At 35.1% G+C, this 21,206-nt stretch overlaps 1 protein-coding gene across 1 annotated transcript in view; it reads right to left on the bottom strand.

Annotated features, from left to right (window-relative positions):
- Positions 1-12,699: 12,699 nt before the first annotated feature.
- Positions 12,700-21,206, bottom strand: part of LOC149266343 (uncharacterized) — a 32,775-nt gene continuing 24,268 nt past the window's right edge. Inside the window, exon 2 of the mRNA XM_089430338.1 lies at positions 12,700-13,474. Within this exon, the coding sequence (XP_089286464.1) occupies positions 13,128-13,474 (347 nt within the window). The 3' untranslated portion in view covers positions 12,700-13,127. The remainder of the gene's footprint in view (positions 13,475-21,206) is intronic.

Below are 21,206 nucleotides of genomic sequence, written 5' to 3' on the forward strand. Positions count from 1 at the left end.
TGTCGCTTAACAACATTGCTAGTCTTAGAAGATTCAAAAAGGGTAACATCTCTAGATCCTATAAACTTCTTATTCACTTCATCATAGAGATTGTATGTTTTGGAGGTATTTGAATACCCCAAGAAGATACATTTGTGACTCCTTGCACTGAGTTTGTTTCTTTGTTTTTTAGGTATCAAGGCATATTAGGTGGAACCAAAAACCCTGATATGCCTCAACAAAAAATGTGGCCATACCACATTTCATAGGGAGTCTTTTTTTATATAGCATTAGATGCAAGGAAAATTTTAAGGATCGAAATTTGTCTTAAAGTTTATAAACCTTGGCGAATTTCACTAGTCTATAATATACAAACTATAAAATGTGTTGATATGCTTGTAAAAATATTCAAATTTCTAATGATTTGATATATAGTCTATATAATTTTGAAAATTTTAAGTTAAAATAATTTTATATTGTACAATTTGGGTGAATCATTTTTAGAGAAAAAGGAAAAATGGCAAATCTTTTTTTTTAAACATGGAAAATTAGCCCACCTGCGAATATTAGCCCCTAAAATTTTCTATGATTAAATGGACACATATTTTTTATATACATAACACAAAGGAACTTGATCAACCCAAAACATCATCTTAACATTCTTGAAAAACATCATGGAACTTAATATTGCCTTGTTCATTCTTTCAGCTACTCCGTTCTGTTGGGGATTATAAGGCACGTTGTTGGTGTTTGATCGCATGTTGGCAAAGATAGTTTTCAACTTCATTTGATGTATATTATTTTCCATTATCAGTACGAATAGATCCAATATGAGATTGTGCGTCATTTACAATCCATGCATGAAAGTTCTTGAACGTTTCAAAAGCTTCAGATTTGTTCTTCAATAAACCAGTCTAGATCCATCTTAACTCTGAATCTATCAAGCACAGACAAGGATCAAATATCTTGAGGCACAAACCTCTTTAGGATTGCAAAACTTGAAGAAAGGTTTGCACCACCAGAGATTTTATCCCTCTGGGACCTTAATAGATAGGAAGTTAAGATGGATCTCGGTTGGTTTAATTGAAATTAAGATGGATCTAGGTTGGTTTGATTATTAATTTTATTTTTTAGTTTTATTTATATTTTTATCTACGCATGTGATGATAATGAGGGATTGTATTGGTCAATGGTATGGTATGGTTAATATTTCCATGGTAAAGTGCATGGTTAAAAATCTTATTAATGAATTTTAAATATGGTTACAAAATTATTATTTTAATTTATATAGTAAAATCAATCTTAATTTATAGCTACCATTTATATTTTATATTTTTTAAAATATAAGATATAAAATAAAAATATATATATTTAAAAAATATTTTGATTGTGAAATCAAAGGTGGTTTTTCTAAATATGGTATTGATGAGCCATGGTATGGTAAGTGGGGTGAGTATCCATGGTTAAAAATCATGTTACATTGTAGGTATTGCTTTGATCGTGAAATAAGAGATGGTTTTTATAGTAAAATGGATTTTAATTTATAGCTACTATTTACATAATAAGTATACAAAACTTTAATTTCCATATACAAAAAAGAATTATTACACAGAGTCATTTGATGGCACTACCCTTGCTTTTTTAAAATGGATTTTAATTTATAGCTACTATTTACATAATAAGTATACAAAACTTTAATTTCCATATACAAAAAAGAATTATTACACAGAGTCATTTGATGGCACTACCCTTGCTTTTTTACACATTGCTATCACATGGATTTTGTTTATTGTGCAAGAATGACATAGGCTTTTGTGCAAAAATAATATTCTTAAGAAATAATTTAAAAAATCAAAAGTATTTAAAATAATGAATAATCTTTTTAATTTTTTAATATATATATATTATTAAAAATAAATTTATATTTATATAAATTTCATTTGTTATAAATATTTAAATATTACATTTTTTAAAGAGAGATTTGTATTTAGAATGATTTGTTTTTTATAAGTTAAAATGGATATATATTATTGACCAACCTAGATCCATCATGGCCAATGGTATGGTATGGCCAATAATATTTATGATAAATTGGGGGTGAATATCCACGATTAAAAATCTTGTTATATTGTAAGTATTGAGTTTAATGAAATTTAAATATGGTTACAAAATTATTATTTTAATTCATATGGTAAAATGGATTTTAATTTATAACTACTATTTACATCGTATATATTTTAATGTGAAATGGGTAGTTATCTCAAAAAATAATTATAATTTTTAATTTTTTTCCAAATTTAATCAAAAAAATGTTATAAAAATAAATCCAAATAAAATATTTTAATTGTGAAATTAGAGATGGTTTTTGGGCATGTTGTATTGATGAGCCATGGTATTGCCCATGGTATTGTAACAAAATATATTTACAAGTTAATAATATCTATGGCAAAGTATACATAATTATCCATGGTTAAACATATTGTTATATTGTAAATATTAAAGTCCTTATGTGCTTATTAATTAAATTTAAATATTGTTATAAAATCATTATTCTATTTTATAAAGTAAAATGGATATAACTTATTGTTGCTACTTATAAATGATATATTTTAATAATATGTATATTATGATTTTCTTTTATGTAAAAAAATATTCACAATTTTATTAATAAAAACAAAATTAAAATGTAACAAAATGAATTTTTATTTTTTATCACTTTTAACTTTTTAAAAACACTACATCTCCACAATACTGGGCTCTATATTACTTTTAACTACCATGTAAATGTTTACAAATCCTTTAGTATAATAAATTAGACATATTAATATAAATTCAACATAGTAAGTCGACATGTCAAAATGTTTACAAATTTTCTTACATTACACCTACACATCACTCCTATATTGGGTTATTGAGGGCACAATAACCTCAACACAATTCATCATCATAGTAATGTCAAAATGTTTACAAACTTTCTTACATTACACTTACACATCACTCCTATATTGGGTTGTAGAGCATCTCTCAGCGCAATAAACCCAACACAATAAAATCCAACACATTCTGGTGTATTCATCAATAAACGTCATCACATATTTATTATTATTTGCAAAAAGAATAACCATTAAGCCGAATCAATGCAATAAACCCAACACAATAAAATCCAACTCATTCTGGTGTAGTCATCAATAAATGTCTCACATATTTATTATCATTTGCAAAAGGAATAGGCATTGGGCCGCATAAATCAAAATGAATGAGTTCAAGTTTTCTATGTGCTCTGGAATGAGAATCATGAAAACACTATTTGTTATGCTTTCATAAGATACAAGCATCACATTGCTTAAGTTTCCTAAGAATTGTAGGCAAACCAGTAACACAATTTTTCTTCAACAAACAGAGGTTGTCATAGTTCAAGTGTCCAAATATAGCATGACATAAAATACTTGATGGAAATGTATCTTCATCATAATGAGAATTGTATGAAAAATTATGTGCACGAGCAGAGGTTACTTGCAACTTCAAAAGTCTTTCTTCATCTATCCCAGTCATGACAAGTGAGTGATCTAATGCTTTTCTGACCTCAACCTTGCCATCAAATATGTGAATGGAGTGTCCTTGTTGGCGGATGTGGACCAAAGACAACAAGTTTCTCCTCAACTCTGGGAGATATAGAACATCATGTAGAAGAAAGTCTAGAAGACCAAACGGTTTAAGCCTAATGGTGTCAAACCCTCATGGCTTGAGTTTTGACTTGTCTACAAAGTATATTGTTCCATCAACATTATCAATGAATTCTTTAAAGAAATCTCTTTTGAAAGTCATGTGATAAGTTGCTCCTGAATCAAGCAACCAAGCATCTTTCCATGAAGCAAGTGAAGCATTGAATAAGTCTTCAGTTACTCCAATGTTGCAATGTGCCACAACATAATGAGCAGACTCGGGTGCTTTTCCTTTCCCTTTACCAAGTGTTTTACCCTTCTCTTCATTTCTTTCTAGCTCGATTTTGTCCCAAGGCGGTGTACATGTGGAAGCATCATGTCCATCTCTATTGCATCGTATGCAATGAAGATTAAGCATTTCTCCTTGGAAATGTCCACCCCCCTACCTCTAAAATTCTTCCTTCCTCTTCCTCTTTGGCCACCTCATCCTCTAGAAGAATCGTGTGCATTATTCTTCTCTTTTTGTGCAAGGCACACAACTTCTTCAGAAGATTGAGGAGTTGTCGTCTTCCCAAAAGTCTTCACGCTTTCAACAAACTTCTTCTCAAGGGAGTCAAAGCAAATCTCCTCAAGTTTGTCACTCGCTTGCAATGACTCAAGGTAATGTGAATAGGTGGGATTTAGTGCTTTCACATAGGTTGTGTGGGGAACATCTATTTCAACACCGGTGGCCTTTATGTCATGCACAATGGATCTTAAATATGACACTAAGGCAAGAGGGTCATCATTTCTCAACTCAAGATTGAACAACTTAATCATCAATTGAACAACTCCAAGTTCAAAGTGTGAGTCATACAATTCCTTCAACTTCTTTAAGGCTTCAAAGGTATTGAAAATGGAGAAATATGACAATTCGCCTCTTCATTTACTAACGTTGCAATCAAGGCATAGCCCTTGATGTTCTTATTTTCCCAAATGGCAAGCTTCTTCTTTGAAATGGGTTTTGCGGGTGCATTGTCTCCTCCTTTACAAACTCTTTTCCATAACTCATTAAAAATTAAGGTGTGTTTTATCTTCTAGAACCACTCATGATAGTTCTCTTTGCCAATAAAAACTACTCCCACAATGGAAATGAGTGAATGCATCATAAAAATTGATATGCCCAAAATAATTACAATAATTTCAAAAAAACCTTGATATTTTTGCAATAAAATTTACTAACTACAATTTCATTTCCATAAAAGTCCATTTCCATATATTAAAAAAAACAAATGCATATCCCATCTATTTGTAAGCATTATGAGTCCAACCTATAAAAAATTATGAATAATATAAATTCATCCCAATCACTCACTTTCCATATATCCCATGGAAACATACGCACTTCATATTATATGTAGTTTATACCATCGTACGGCCTTTCTAAATTCATAAGATGTCATCGCTTATAATTTATACCATACGAACATATAAGCACGACCATTCTAAATTCATAAGATGCCACCGCCTCTAATGTGATCATCAAAAATTTCAACGATCTGTAAATACACCAGCATGGAACTCAAGGCACACACAGTCTCAAACAAGTTGCAACGTATACCAAGTCAATGCAGCGTTCAGAAAATTCAACGTACAACAGCATGGAACATCACATACCATTCAAAGCGGCCATTAACGCGCAGGTATAAGGTTGGGCCAGCGGTCATACAATCCACGCAAATGCCTTCACGTAGAACGCAGCACCATAAGCAGCCCGGTCTTGAACGCAGGGATGAGATCCAACGTACATGCAGGGAAACAATATTGCTACCAGGTCACAAAATTCTCAATCATAAAAGCCATCTTCCAAATTATTTACTCAGTCGATTGAGCTCAGCAAGAAGTGAATTTATGCTCTGTTGTTCATTACAGGAAACATGTGATCCTACTGCCGCCAGTACCGATTCACAAATTCTCCAGTCACTGGAATTTCACGAAAACTTTGATCGTCTTTATCAAAATTAGCGCCTCTTTCCTCATCCGCTTCAAATCTTCAAGCAGTTGCAGCTCGTTACGGAAATCATGAATCACTACCGTTTTTCTCAGCAATCTTCCACGGCCTTCACGCACGGAATGGATAGCAAAGGGACAGAAAATAATGGTAGGAAACAAAGGAGGACAATGACAAAAGTCACCGCATTAAAAAAACTAATTTTGGGGGTTGGCTTTGATACTATGAACAGGAGTAACTCCACTAACAAAGGGATGTTTTGCATTAACATAGAACATGGATATATACGTGGAGAAAAAAAACTATTTACAAAATTGCCATCGATTTACCTAATTTCAAAGATTAGGTGTCAATAAGAACAATTTTTTGAAGGATAGCAGGGAGCTCTTGGTTTGACAACCTCTGTGTTTTTGTGTTTTTCACCTGTCGAATAACTATCATTGAATCGATTTACCTAATTTCAAAGATTAGGGTCAATAAGAACAATTTTTTGAAGGATAGCAGGGAGCTCTTGGTTTGACAACCTCTGTGTTTTTGTGTTTTTCACCTGTCGAATAACTATCATTGAATCTGCAAACACTGAGACTTTTGTGATTCTCTTTTCAATTGTCATTTTCAATCCTTGCCAATGGGCAAGATATTTAGATTGGTTGGTGGTGATAACCCCCAAGCCCCGGGCAAATTGGGTCTCTATTTGTTCATCAAGGCCAAACATATTGCCTTCCCTTCCTAGCACTCCTAGAAAAACTGCGATATCTCCCTTGTTGAATGACTCTCATTGAATCTCCATGTTGAATAACTCTCATTGAATCTACTCTCTTTGAATCTCCAAACACGGTGACTTTTGTGATTCTCTTTTCAATTGTCATTTTCAATCATTGCCAAAGGGCAAGATATTTAAATTGGTTGTTGGTGATAACCCCCAAACCCTAGTCAAATTGGATCTCTATTTGTTCATCAAGGTCAAACATAGCTTTTGTGATTCTCTTTTCAATTGTCATTTTCAATCATTGCCAAAGGGCAAGATATTTAGATTGGTTGTTGGTGATAACCCCCCAAGCCCTAGGCAAATTGGATCTCTATTTGTTCGTCCCCTAGAAAAACTATTTTTAATAGAAAGTTTAATTTCATTTAAAAAAATAAAATTTTCAATTTTTATTACAAAAATTAAAATTTGTATATTATAACTATCATTGAATCTCCAAATACGGAGACTTTTGTGATTCTCTTTTCAATTTTCATTTTCAATCCTTGCCAAAGGACAAGATATTTAAATTGGTTGTTGGTGATAATCCCCAAGGCCCGAGCAAATTGGTTGGATCTCTATTTGTTTGTCAAAGCCAAACATAATGCCTCCCCCTCCTACCACCCCTAGAAAAACTATGTTTAATAAAAAAATTAGTTTCATTTAAAAAAATAAAATAAAATTTTTTATTAAAAAAAATAAAATTTGTGTATTATACTACATTAAAAAATGGTAATTTTGTGATTTTGTTTATGGTAGTGATGATTTTCTAGACTATAGCTAACAAAATATTGCAATTTTAATGCTCTAATGAAAGATTTCAAATTCATCATAATTTTAACCCAAAAATAAATGCTTTTGATAGAACCACTCTCTAATTTAGGTGTTGATTTTTAAGGTTTTTTTTAGTCATAGTATTTGGCTTTTAATGTCATAGTTGAACATGTTAGAATTTTAAGTTTGATTTGTACTCGTGATATTTGGTTTTTAATGCTATGGTTGAAAATGTTGTTGTTGTTGTTGTCTTAAATTTATCTAAAAGGTGACGCAGCATCATCGTTTTTCGATTTGGTGGTTTTTTTCATGTTTCTTATGCAAAAATATGGGTTTTGGGGCTAGAATTCTCCTTTAGAATTCACAGTCCTCCTCAAGTTTGTAACTTTGTTTTTCTATGATGAAGGCCTGGGTATAGAAAAGGTTATTCAAGAGGAAGCAACAATCTCTTCTCCTCTATAAAATATAAAATATGGAAGTAATAATTGAATACCAAGTTCCCATGAGCCTAAATCTATAATCTTTGAGTTTTTCTCAATTTTAGTCATGGCTTATCACTAAATATTTGGTAGTAAAATACCTTGCACCTTTTGTCCTTTATTTTTCGATGTTCCTCCACAAGAAAAATGTTGAGAAGACATAAAAACTAAAAATACACACCATGTCCACTGATGTGAGCATGGGGTACAACTCACACATTGCCCACATGGCCCCTTCATCACTAGGTTGACCCTATTATAATTACATTTACATATTACCTATATATTTAATCTCATATAATATTTGTACTCATGATATTTGGTTTTTAATGCTATGGTTGAAAATTTTGTTGCTGCTGTTGTTTTAAATTTATCTAAAGGGTGATGTAGCATCATCGTTTTTCGACTTGGGAGGTTTTTTTCATGTTTCTTATGCAAAAATATGGGTTTTGGTGCTAGAATTCTCCTTTAGAAGTCACAGTCATCAAGTTTGTAACTTTGTTTTTCTATGATGAAGTCCTGAGTATAGAAAAGGTTCTTCAAGAGGAAGCAACAATCTCTTCTCCTCTAAAAAATATAAAATATGGAAGCAATCATTGAATACGAAGTTCCCATGAGCCTAAATCTATAATCTTTGAGTTGTTCTCAATTTTAGTCATGCATTGTCACTAAATATTTGGTAGTAAAATACAATGCACCTCTTGTCCTTTATTTTTCGAAGTCTTCATTTCAAAATGACCTTCAATATGAAGATGTTCCTCCACAAGAAAAATGTTGAGAAGACATAAAACTAAAAATACACACCATGTCCACCGATGTGAGCATGGGGTACAACTCACACATTGCCCATGTGGCCCATTCATCACTAGGTTGACCCTATTATATATGCATTTACATATTACCTATATATTAATCTCATATAATCCCCTGGCCCCTTGACTCCTTCCCCCCCTGCGTTGGGGTCATACTATATACATTTAACCCAATATAGGGCCCCCTTGGGGTCATAACATAGTACCCTCCTATATCCATTTCATTTGTCTTCTTTTCAAAGACAATGCCCTCCTCTATCATATTTTCCTGGTCTTTCATTACTCACGCCTTGGAGATCATACCATCATATTTGGCATGTATATCCTCTAGATGGAGTTCGACTTCTTCAAGTATCTTTTGTAGACCTTGAATTTTTTCTTCTCTCTTTTTGAAGCTTCAACATAACTCCGTCTATGAAATCCTAGTGCCGTTCTTCAATTCTAGACCACATTTCTGATGTTACCTCACCCATATCTAGGGCTTCTTACATTCATATGTCTAAATCACATGTCCTCAATAATGATTATATATATTACATTTACATATTACCTATACATTTAACCCTCATATATGCCTCCTCATGTGGTTATACCATATATATTTAACCCAATACAGGGCCCCCTTTGCCATAACGCCATTGTTTTTCTACAACCTTCATAACATAAATGCTTTTTATGATGAAAGTATGGATATAGAAAATGATCTTCAACAATAAGCAACAACCTCTTCCCTTCAAGAAAATATGGGAGCAACCATTGATTACCAAGTTTCCATGAGCTTGGATCTATAATCTTTGTGTTTTTCTCCATTTTAGTCATGACTTGTCACTGAATATTTGGTAGTAAAATCCCACACCTCTTGTCCTTGATTTTTCGAAGTCTTCATGTACCTCATGCAGTACTCAATTAAGGGTTTGGAGCTCCATCCCATGGTGTGCCTCATATATGAAAAAAATAAATATAAACAAATATACGAGCGACAATGGATGAACAACAATAATTCTAAATTTTTAGCAGTGTATAGTAGGTGATATTGTTGCTGATGATGCGGATATGACAAGAACTAGAAGAGCCAGAGAATTCATTCTTCTTGCCTAAATTGACCTCATATGCTTCTTGCTTCTCAAAAAATGAAAATGGAAATCCGACGTTTGTTGTTGGTTTATGGGAAAAAGATACAATTTATGATGTATCTCTAGACGACCTACATTTAGAATACAAGGTTCATTTCCTAGTGAATGATTGAATACCATCTTTACTCTTAATTACATGATGTATTGAGAGAATTCATGATTATTGAAAACCCTCAAGTGAGTTGGAAATAAAAACATGTATCAATAGTAAAAAAAAGACAACAAAATCCAACATTCACAAGCAACAAATCCATCCATTGAGAAGGGGTAAAGGTTGTATGGTCTATACCTTCATCAACATACTTTCTTTTCTTGCTTATGTACATACTATTTAATCATGGATGGAGTTATGTTTCATCAAGGTGAAACATTTTTTTGCATGTCATTTGTAGACAAGGTTTACAATTTCCAACCTTTTCCATATTGTAACCTCCACTATCATTATTTTCCCTAATGACCAAGTACACTAACGAGTCTCACACACTAATTATATTTCTTGCTTGGTTGCATTAGCGCTACGTTATCACCTAGCGTTTGTAGAATAATAGAGCCCAAAAAAATACCAGAGGCCCAAATGGTGAGAAAGAGCTCAAAGCAAACATTATACAGTATACAAAGAATAAGAGACTTTGGATAGGAAAGAAGCAAAAGACAAGTTGTAAGAAGTTCTTGTCAAAGAAGATTCATTGAAGGAAACAAAAGTCAATTAAGAAGTGCATGTCAATGAAAACCTTCCAGATTCAACAACAATGGAAGCTCATACACAACAAACCCTTATGAAAGTTGGATCCCTGAGGAATAACACTAGAAAAAGCAATTCCTTGGGCAGAAAAAGACAATGCTCACTCACTAAAGGGTGACCGACCGCATTTAACCAAAAACCCAAGATGGATCCAAGTTGAGAAGGGGGGCAAAAACATTTCACCAAGGAAAATAAGCTAGTTAAGATCAAACCAAAAAGTGGTAAAAATGGAAGGCAAGTGTATTTGGATCTTGAGAATATTCTGGAAAAAAAAATAGCTAGAGGGGGAATAAAATTTGTTTCGTGATGTTCGCTTGAGGGTTTGGATTGAGCCTTCATGCTTAATATCAAACTCGCAAGGATTATTAGTAGCTTTGATGAAATGTAACAATTTTGGGTCGCATTACAATTTTCTTTTTCAATTTCATTTAAACAAAACAAACAAACCAAAAGATATAAGAGAAAACCAAAAACAAAACAAAAAAAAAACACAAAACAAAACAAAAACAAAAAACAAAAAAAAAACAAAAAACAGAAACAAAACCAAACAAAAAAAAACGAAAACAAAACCAAACCAAAACAAAAAACAGAAAAACTCACTTTTAGTGATCAAATTCCAGCAATAGAAAATAAAAAAATATAGGAGTTCATATCAATCAAAAACTTTAATCAAATTTTTGGGTTAATTCAGATTTGCGAAAAACCCCTGTTGTTCCCATGCACAGACATTTAATCATTGTAGAACTCTACTTAATGCCTAAATTTTTTGTTAAATTACTTAAAATTAGTTTACTTAAAATTATTATATTTAAATAACATATTTATAGATTTCATTAACATTTTCTATGGTATTTAGTTATTGAGCCTTTGTTCTCCATGGACTGTTGGACTTCTTTGTAAGAACTTGTTGGGCCTTGCAAGGTGCATCCTTGCAATTTGTTTTTATAAGCAACTTCGCTTCCAAGGATTTAACTTGAATGGTGCATCCTTCCAATTAATTTTTATAATATTTTGAAAATATATCGAGAAAAGTCTATAATTTCTTACATGTAAAAATATTATTAAAGAAAGAATGCCAGTTCCTACATCATACTTCAAAAACAAATACACTGATTATGTAAAATACCTAAATACATAAATTTTTAAATGATACTAATTAAAGATGCAAAGCAATTATATATTTGCAGTATTTAAGTTTTTAAAGAACCATGCAAGATGAGAAAAGCAAGTCTTAAGAAAAAATCAGTTTATGCATTGTTCCCACTGCAAAACAATCTTATTAACTTGGAGTCGTTTTATGCTTTAAAAAATTAGGGTGGGAGTCGTTTTATTCTTTAAAAATATAGGGATTCGAAATTTAGCCAAAATCAAATGACATAGGCCGAAACATAACAAATATAGATGTATTGACAAATCATATTTCCTATCAAACACATGAGAATTGCAATCTTGAAAAAGCCTCCATTCGTGCATATAATCTGACCCCTCTCGTCTTGAATCTGGATGCTAACATCCTCTAGGATAATCTTACTTCAACTAACTGGCTTAACAATAGAGTGCAAGTTACAATTAAAACTTGGGAAATAATAACTGAGTTAAGTAACCATAGAGGAACAGTGTTTTATCGTGCAAGACAAGAACCATACCTTACATTACTGTTAAGAGCTTAATGGACTCAATGGATGTAAATTTATTACCTAAATTAAAACAGTTAAAAAGCTGACCACATCAAATTTTTGTGGCACTAAATTCATTATACGATCTATAATTTCACCATGGAACAACTGCTTGTTTTGTAAAGCATTGATCCTTGTAAAGTTTCCAAAAAATGAACTAAAATTCATGTCTAGTCATGCTTGTGAAGTGCTCTCTTGCTACAAGGGTTTCTATTCTTGTTGGTTTTGAGAAGAAAAGCAAAAACAGCAAACCTCCGTAGCCATATATATATAGAAACACGCACACACACACAATCTTGGTAGGCTCTTATGCAAACACAATTCATCCTCAACAACAAATTTCATTTTTTTACCAAATACAAGTCAAGTTTTTTATAATCTTCTTAACTCATCCCCTAGAAGGAGAAAGCTATACAGAGCTCTACCTTCCTGGAATGTGTTGGTTATGCTAGCATTTAGGTCACGGCTAGAAACTGTACCATCTTGATTTCTGCTCTTAGCAGTGTAGAGCAGAAAGTTGCACCAGATAAAAGGGGGAAATTCCTTTACAAGGTGTAATGCTACAATTGGTTCGATAGTTAAAGTTTGGTAACGAATGAGATTGACATGCGGTCCTGGAAGCGAAATATGCAAAAGAAGGAAAAAATAAAAATGTACTTTCATAGCAAAAATCTACAACATACAAAAATATCATTCGCATGGGAACATTGATCTCTTTAATTCTCAAGCTTCATGCTATTTTAATACCAAGTCCAATGAATACAGAAAGTAAAACAATTATCAGTTATCGCTTACTCTGATAATTACAAATAGGAATTTTCTTTTTGTGCCTTACTCTTCCTCTATGGTCATTTTTTCTGAAGAAATCAAGCTCACTTGAACCAAAACATCAGGAAGAGGTCCCTTGGATATTAGGGCAAAACATCTGTCAAATCAAAAAACTGATCATTAGAGCTTTGAAATAATGGCTTACAAAAGTTCATCAGAACTGAATTTGTGCCCCAACTCTAGTGTTTGTTTCTCTTCACTCTTGGCATCCAACCTATCAATCCAACTGACCAGATTGCCATCCATCATATATAATCCTCAGTTTGGTTTGCACACAGATAACCACATCTCAACTCGAATAGTCTCTCTAGCTAGTTGTTCTTATCCTCTTATTTGCATTTGTGTCAATGGAAATATCTAAATTATCCGCAACTTTTATATACACAGACATTTTTTCACCATCCCCTTCCAAGCATAGATCCCCCATCTCTTGAATTATAGAACGTAAGTTACGATAACCATATTTTACCAGACAAAAGTTTTTTCCGAAGGCCTTCCCATAACTGGCTCCAATATGGCCAAAGGGTAACTTTCCTCCGTTCATAGAAACAACCCTCAGGATCTCATCCTTCAAAGTATTGACATCCAAAGTCTGCCCTGAGGACTTTGAATTTACTCCTTTTTTTTCAGAAGGCAAGCCTTGTTTATCCACACCTGCAAGCAACCATTTCTGAACTGATCACATCCACAAAGATTAAGCATGACAGTAATTATTTTCAATTTGAGGTCTATTGCAATACTAAACATATTTACCAAGTAGTCATATTGAACATTCATTGAAAAAACAGAAGTTGAAACTTCATTGAAAACCCCATTTTATAGACAAGATCCTGGGAGCAGATTTGAATACTTCTACTCTACAGGGTAATTTACCCTTTGTAAAACGGCTGTAGCCTTTGATTACTTTGCCATTCAAATTAAAACCACGCTATATTTTTTGGGCATATTTATAATGTGTTTCCTCGAAAGAACAATGCAATTTGTTGTAGAAAACTGTTTCATAACTAGCTCAATTAACCTCTAAATTTTGGTGCCCTAATACACGATTCCTGAGATGAAACCTGAACATTTATGTAGTCGTCTGAAAACATGTTCTGAACTCTTATGATTTTGAACGCTTATCTGACTAAACAATACTTCAAATGTGCATTACAAATTACTGCGTTAAAACTAAGTAGCTGACATTGTTCCCTGAATAGGGTTGTAAAAACTTCTGAAAACAGTGGCTGACACAGTTCCCTGAATGGGGTTGTCAAAACTTCTGAAATCATATTCTATACATTGCTTTTTCCTTTGGTATTTATGTCAATGGGCATTCCTTGTGGTGATCCCCTGCCATTCTTGGTGAATGGCAAACTGTTGGAAATACAGAGAGGGGCGGTGAATCAGTGTTTCTTTTCAATTGTTACTTTTACCAGTTATATCACTTATATTTAGAAAAGAACACAAAATGAACAATAAAAATAAATGCTTTTATTAATAAACTGTTGGAAATACAGAGAGGGGCAGTGAATCAGTGTTTCTTTTCAATTGTTACTTTTACCAGTTATATCACTTATATTTAGAATAGAACACAAAATGAACAATAAGAATAAATGCTTTTATTAATTTCTTCTTCATAATATATCAAGCACAATATATGTAGGGCTCCAACCCCTCCAACCTGTATTTGCCAAGCACCGACTTGAACTTCCAAGGCTCCAACCTTGTCAATTTTGAGGCACCAACCTCAAGGGCTCCAACCCTATATCTAGTTCAGGCTCCGACCTGATTTCGACTCTGATCCTCTAGGGCTCCAACCCTATCCTCCAAGGCACCAACCTTGTCTTTTCAAGGCTCCAATCTCTTGGGCTCCAACCCTTACTTTACTTCATCAAGATGTATTTGGTTATACTTCACGGCTCACGATGTCTTCTTCAACAAGCCCTGTCAATCTTCATCTATGCCTTCACTTAGTCTACACATCACATCATCAATGACAACCTTATTCTTCACATGAAGGTGTCACCACTGCTCTTCATTGTACCCAAAACAAAATCTCCAAGGTCACATCATGAGGGCCTTCAATCAATGCATCATGGTCTTCAATAACATCTCCAAGACCAGCTTCTACAAGTCTTCCAAATATCTTCAAGTATCCTCCAAGGTATCTTCAATAGGCAGCTCTACCAGCGTCTTGTAAGTCCTTCAAATGTCTTCAAGAATCAATCAAGGTGTCTTTAATAGACTTCTCCAAGAGTAAATCAAAAAGTGCTCCAAATGCCTGCTCCTTTAATCAAGGTTCCAAAGTTCTTCAAGGTTCTTATCCAACAACAAGATTTGTCCACTTCAAGGTCTCCTTTAGTTTGTCCCAAAACTGCACCTATAAACTGTGCTTCAAAACTGCTTTCAAAATTTACTCTAATAAGACTATCTCCAATAGTGCTCCAGGTGGAGACAAGGATGCCTGCTCTATATTAGCTCAACAAGAAGGATTAGATCAAAGTTCTGGTCAAGAAAGTCTGCTTCAAAACATTTATGCACAAGGGTCAACAGCTACTCCAAAGTCTGCATAAGTCTGTTCTAAAACAATGCTCAGTAATGCTTCAAAGAACTATATACAAAAACTTTGTTTGTAGCTTCCAGAAGGTCCTCTAAACAAAGTCTGATCTTTAAGAGTGATAAGGTCTGCTTCAAACAACTTCAGTAGAAGGTTGAAACCACAGGTCAAGATCTGTTTAAAACAAATCCCAATAGGATGCTCTCAATTAAGTGCAAAGAACTGTAGGTCCGAGCTACAAACAAAAATCACCACAGGTCTGAAGTATTCAACTCTTCCACAGGACTGTTTTATTATTGGTCCGAGCTTTACTCACAGGTCCGAGTTCTGTGAGCAGACTGAATTTGTGGAGAGAGGTGAGTTTCCAACCAGGGCCACGTGGAGCAAGGGAGGTCGAATTCTTCCAGTGTGCAGGCCATGTAGGAGAGGGGGCTGAAATTCACAAGTGGAGGCTGAGATTTGCCAAGGCCAAGTTGACTTTGGGGGGGTGGGGAGCGAATTTCTCTTGGGCCTAAAATCCAGCGAGATTTTTCCAGCTTCTATTATGGATGTTTTCTTGTGTATTTCTGAGAGCCACTTTCCCCATGAGTGGAGCCCTGGATTTTCCAGAGAAAATTTAATGATGGAAAATTTGTTTGAGACAAATTTGAAATTTACTACATTTTTTGACTGATTTTCTAAATATTTCTATTGCAAAATTAGTGAGTTAAAACTTGAAAGTGCCAGATTATTAATGTTTTACAATTTTCAAATTTTATTTTATGGCAGAAAATATAATTGATGATTTAAACTAATTTATGGGGATAAAATAGTTGTAGGAAACTTAAATACGAACCTAGTTCTTAGAAATTAACATAGTATCATAAAAAAGAGAAGATAAGTTGTGACAACAAAATTTATTCAACATATTTCATTTTCAGCTAGGGTTTTGTGGCTAAAATTTTAATTTGGACAAAATAATCTCGAGTAGGTTGAGATTTGAAGACTGGCTCGAAAGGGCATCTAATTCCAATTCATGGAAGGAGAGGATCATGAGAATTCTAATGGAACACAATTTGTGGGAGTTTGATAAGACCAATAACCAACCTCCTTCTGATGCTACAGCACAGGCTGCTCATAATTTAAAGGATGTGAAAGCTAGAAGCATCACTTTGGATGTCGTAAAGGATCGTGTGACCCCTCACATATCAAGCAAGAATACAACCCATAGCATGTGGACATTCTTGACAACGTTGTACTAAAGCAATAACCAGCACTGGATGATAGTGTTAAGAGAGATGTTGAGAAACACTAATATGCACAAATCAAACATAGTGGCTTCATGCCTCACCAGGATTCAACAAGTTCGAAATAAGCTTGCAACTGTTGAGGAAGTTGTGCAAGAGGATGAGCATGTTAAGATAGCCTTGAGTGGTTTCTCTAGACAATAGGCTTCCTTTGTGATAGGAATCCTCGCACATGACAAGCTTCCTGATTGGAATAACCTATGGGATGATTTCACCCAAATGGAGATTTGGGAGGAATCATTGACTCGTGGACAACGTAAGGGGGTGGTGAGGAGAACCTAGCTCTTTGCTAGGCAAGCAAAAAAAGGTAAGGTGAAGGCCAAGCAAAACTCAAGTGGAGGAGCATCTTCAAATAACACGAAGAACATGAGCAAAAGCCAAGCACTTTGCGTGTCATAAATATGGACACCATGCAAGTCAATGTCCATTTCCAAATAAGAAGAAGGGCAAGGGGAAGACAACTATGGCTACATCTGCATAGATGGATGAGTTAGCCAATAAGTTTAAGAAGGAAAATTCCTTGGTGTCTTGTCTTTCTAGCACCATTACATGTGTGGTGTGGTTTGTGGATAGTGGAGCATCTTGTCACATAAGAGGATCTCATGACCTATTCACCAATATGGCTAAGGAGCACAAAGACCTATACGTGGAGCTTGGTGGCAATGCCAAGTATGCAGTAGAGGGTGTGGGAAACATATAGTTTCAGTTGGATTCTGAAAGTACTATGAAGGTGAGTGAAGTATTGTACGTACCAGGGCTTCAAAATTACTTACACTCAATTTCGGCGCCGGAAGACATAGCAGTCGAAGGGATCTAATCCTAGCCATGGTTTTAAAACTCTAACTCCGAACCGGCCGAGGGTCGACTCCGACTCCGACTCTGTATCGACTCAACCTCGTTGATTTCAATGACTCAGTTTTTGTAAAAAAATACATTAAATGTTTTTTTTATGAAAAAACATAATTTTAAAGATTTTCATTCATGTTTCCAAAATCAAAACATTAGAATATAGAGAGAAGACAACATATGATCAAAGTATGCTCATGAATATATCTATTATATCAAAATGGCACCTAGTGCACTGTCCAATACATGTAATATATAGAGATTAGAAGAAAAACACATAACCGAGGATGCTCTAAATGGCCTCTACAACAAAACATCACTAGTCACTAGTCACCGCTACTAGAGAAACCAACATCATCTCGCTCAGACTCTGAATCAAAGTGAGACGGGAAAACCATGGCCTCCTCATCAAGATCTCCTACTGCAATTGTAGAAGTAGTAGCACTAGCATGCTGAGATAGACAAGCTATGCGCTTGCGTCGTGGCTGAGTAGAGGAAGTGCCTGCAACTAGAGGACTTGGGGCTAGGCCTGGTACTAGTGGATCTGCATTTAACTGAACATTATGTTCAAGTAATGCCTCCATCTCTAAATCCAAATCAAGACCAATATCTTCATCAAGGTCAAACTCTGTTGGTTGACTCTCCACTACAAACTCCTCACAAATGCTCACACAAATGCAATGAGATAGCTGTGAGGAAATGTGTGGGTGTTGGATAACCTTTATAGGCTTGGGAGAGGGTAGATGGAGTGCCAAAAACCTTAAACCAACAAAAAAAAATCACTTTTGGAGTCCGTCTTTCCCTCTCTTTTCCGTCGCAGATTGGCTCGGCCTGGTTAAGACGGACTCGGCCGAGCCGGCCGATTGGATAACATACCGGACTTTGGTCCGGTTTTTGTACCGAGTCGGCCCAACCAGCAATCCAGCAAGATCAACTCGACCATTTCCATTTAGGTTCGACCGTTTTTTAAAACATTGATCCTAGTGTAAGGCGAGTAATTAGATGTAAAGAGTCATTTGTACTTGTTGAGAGGAAAACCAATCCAAGCCCTAGTGCATGACAATGACTACCTGTGTGCACTATAGCACCAAGGGATGGGTCACTTGCACTATAGAATTTTACCATTGTTACGAGAGATGGTCATTGGTCTTTTGAAGTTCAGCGTTTTTTTTAAACACTGATCCTAGCATAAGGCGAGTAATTGGATGCAGAGAGAGTCATTTGTACTTGTTGAGAGGAAAACCAATCCAAGCCCTAGTGCATGACAGTGACAACCTGTGTGCACTATAGCACCAAGGGATGGGTCACTTGCACTATAGAATTTTACCATTGTTACGAGAGATGGTCATTGGTCTTTTGAAGTTAAGCGTAGAGTAGGATGAAGTGTGCAAGGGATGTGCACTTGGCAAGTATGCCAAGGCCACTTTTCCAAGCAACAAAAGCAGGTCCAAGGGTGTGTTGAACTTCTCATTTCAATTTGTGTGGTCCTATGTCAATGGAGTCTATGACTAAATATTGCTATTATGTGACATTTATAACGATTTTTCCAAGATGACATGGATATACTTCCTAAACGCCAAGAATGACATCTTCAATCGATTCCAAGAGCTCAAAGCTCTAGTGGAGAACTAGACAAGGAAGACAATCAAAGTTTTCTTATATTAAGCAATGGGAGTGAGTATACCTCCAACAAATTTAAGAATTTTTGCAAGGAGGTGGTAATAAAAAAGGAGTCGACAATGCCATATAATCCATAGCAAAATGGAGTGGCAGAGAGAAAGAACAGGGCTATCATCAAAGCAGCAAAGGCCATCATCCATTATCAGGATCTGCCTATGTTCTTGTGGGCAGAGGCATGTAATACAATTGTGTATTTGCAAAATAGGAGTCCTCAAAAGGCATTGAGGAAGCAAGACTCCCGAGGAGGCTTCCACAGGAGTGAAACTAGAGGTGAGCCACCTTCGTATCTTCGATACTTTGTTTATGTCAACATACCATCTTAGAAAAGAATTATTTGGAGCCCTCAACAAAAAAGGGAACTTTGTTGGAAACAACGAGATTTCAAAAGCCCATAGGTTCTACATTGTAGTGCAAAGGAAGACAATGGTCAAAAGGGATGTTAGATTCATAGAGGGTAGGGCCTTTAAAATGTCACATGGGTTGGATCCAAATACAAAAGGACCAACAATAGGGACACAATCTTTTGATTGGGAAGAGGATTGAGATAATCCTTCGAGCTCTATCAAAAGGAGGCTAAGATGGGTCGAGCAGGCTTTAGGGGATGTCGAGGAGAGCATGTAGAGGCTCCTAGCATCACTTTCATGGAGAGTACACCATCGAGGAGATTTTCCAGTTGTATGGCCTTAATGAGTAGCATCAATGATTTCGAGCCTTCTACTTTTGAGGAGGTAGTAGACCAACAAGTTTGGAGGGATGCAATGGTGGAAGAGTACAACTCCATGAAGAATGATATCTAGGAAATTGTACCAAGGCTTGGGGTGAAGTTGATGGTCACTTCTTGATGGATTTATAAGATCAAACATGTAGCAAATGGTAGTGTTGAGAAGTGTAAGGCGAGGTTCATATTGAGAGGGTTCTTCTAGAAGGAAGGAGTAGACTATGAGGAGACTTTTGCTCCTATCACCAAATATGCATTGATCAGGGTGGTCATTTCCATTGCTTTGAGGATGGAGTGGAGGATACATCATATGCATGTCACTGCCTTCCTCAATGGGTTAATTGAGCAAGAGGTGTATATTGAGCAACCTTAGGGATTCAAGGTGCAAGGGAAAGAGTCCCATGTATGCAAGTTGAAGAAGGCATTATATGGACTTAAGCAAGCACCTCAAGCATGGTACTCAAGGATTGATGGGTACTTTCTAGGCTTGGGCTTCACCAAGAGTGAGGCAAATTCCAACTTGTACTATGTATTTGTTGATGATGAATTGCACATATTTGTCTTCTGTGTGGATGATCTCTTTCTAACGAGATCTAAGAAGCTCATAGAGATGTGCAAGCAGAACCTTGATTTGAAGTTCGAGATTGAAGACATAAGGATGATGCAATACAATTTGGGATCAAAGGTGTGGCAACAACCGAATGAGGTATTCCTTAGGCAGGGCAAGAATGTAGTTGATATCCTGAAGAGATTTAAGATGGAGGATTGCATGTCGATGTCTACACCTATGATTATCAACTTGAGGAAGCTTACTGTTTCTAAGAGTGAGTTGGTGAATCCCACCTTATACAAGCAAATGATAAGGTATTTGATGTATCTGGTCAATACCAAACCAACTATTTATTTTGTTGTTAACACATTGAGCCAATTCATGGTGAAGCTAAAGAGCATTCATTGGGTGGCAACAAAACATGTGGTCAGGTATCTTCGAGGTATAATGGAGTATGGATTGAGCTACGTTTAACTTATAGTCTTTTCATACGATTTTGCAAGTAAATTAAGACTCCTAGCCACAATCTAATCAACTAGTTGTACTAGAATAGACCCTCCACACCGTGATATGACTTCACAAGTTATTCCATGGGTTACCCTTGTATCCCCTTACCATAATTTGACATCATTTACCTACTCTAACCAAGAGGACTTGAGAAATAAACACATGTACTAGGGGTAAGTTTGTCCCTCTTTGTTGATTCTAAGTAAATTAGTAACATTTGCTTATGTTATCTATGCATAATTGTCTTATTTATATTAGTG

This window comes from Pinus tabuliformis, chromosome 6 (genome assembly GCF_031772625.1).
Source record: "Pinus tabuliformis cultivar Carrire ecotype Pingquan chromosome 6, CPIR1, whole genome shotgun sequence".
In the NCBI taxonomy this organism is placed as follows: Eukaryota; Viridiplantae; Streptophyta; class Pinopsida; order Pinales; family Pinaceae; genus Pinus; species Pinus tabuliformis.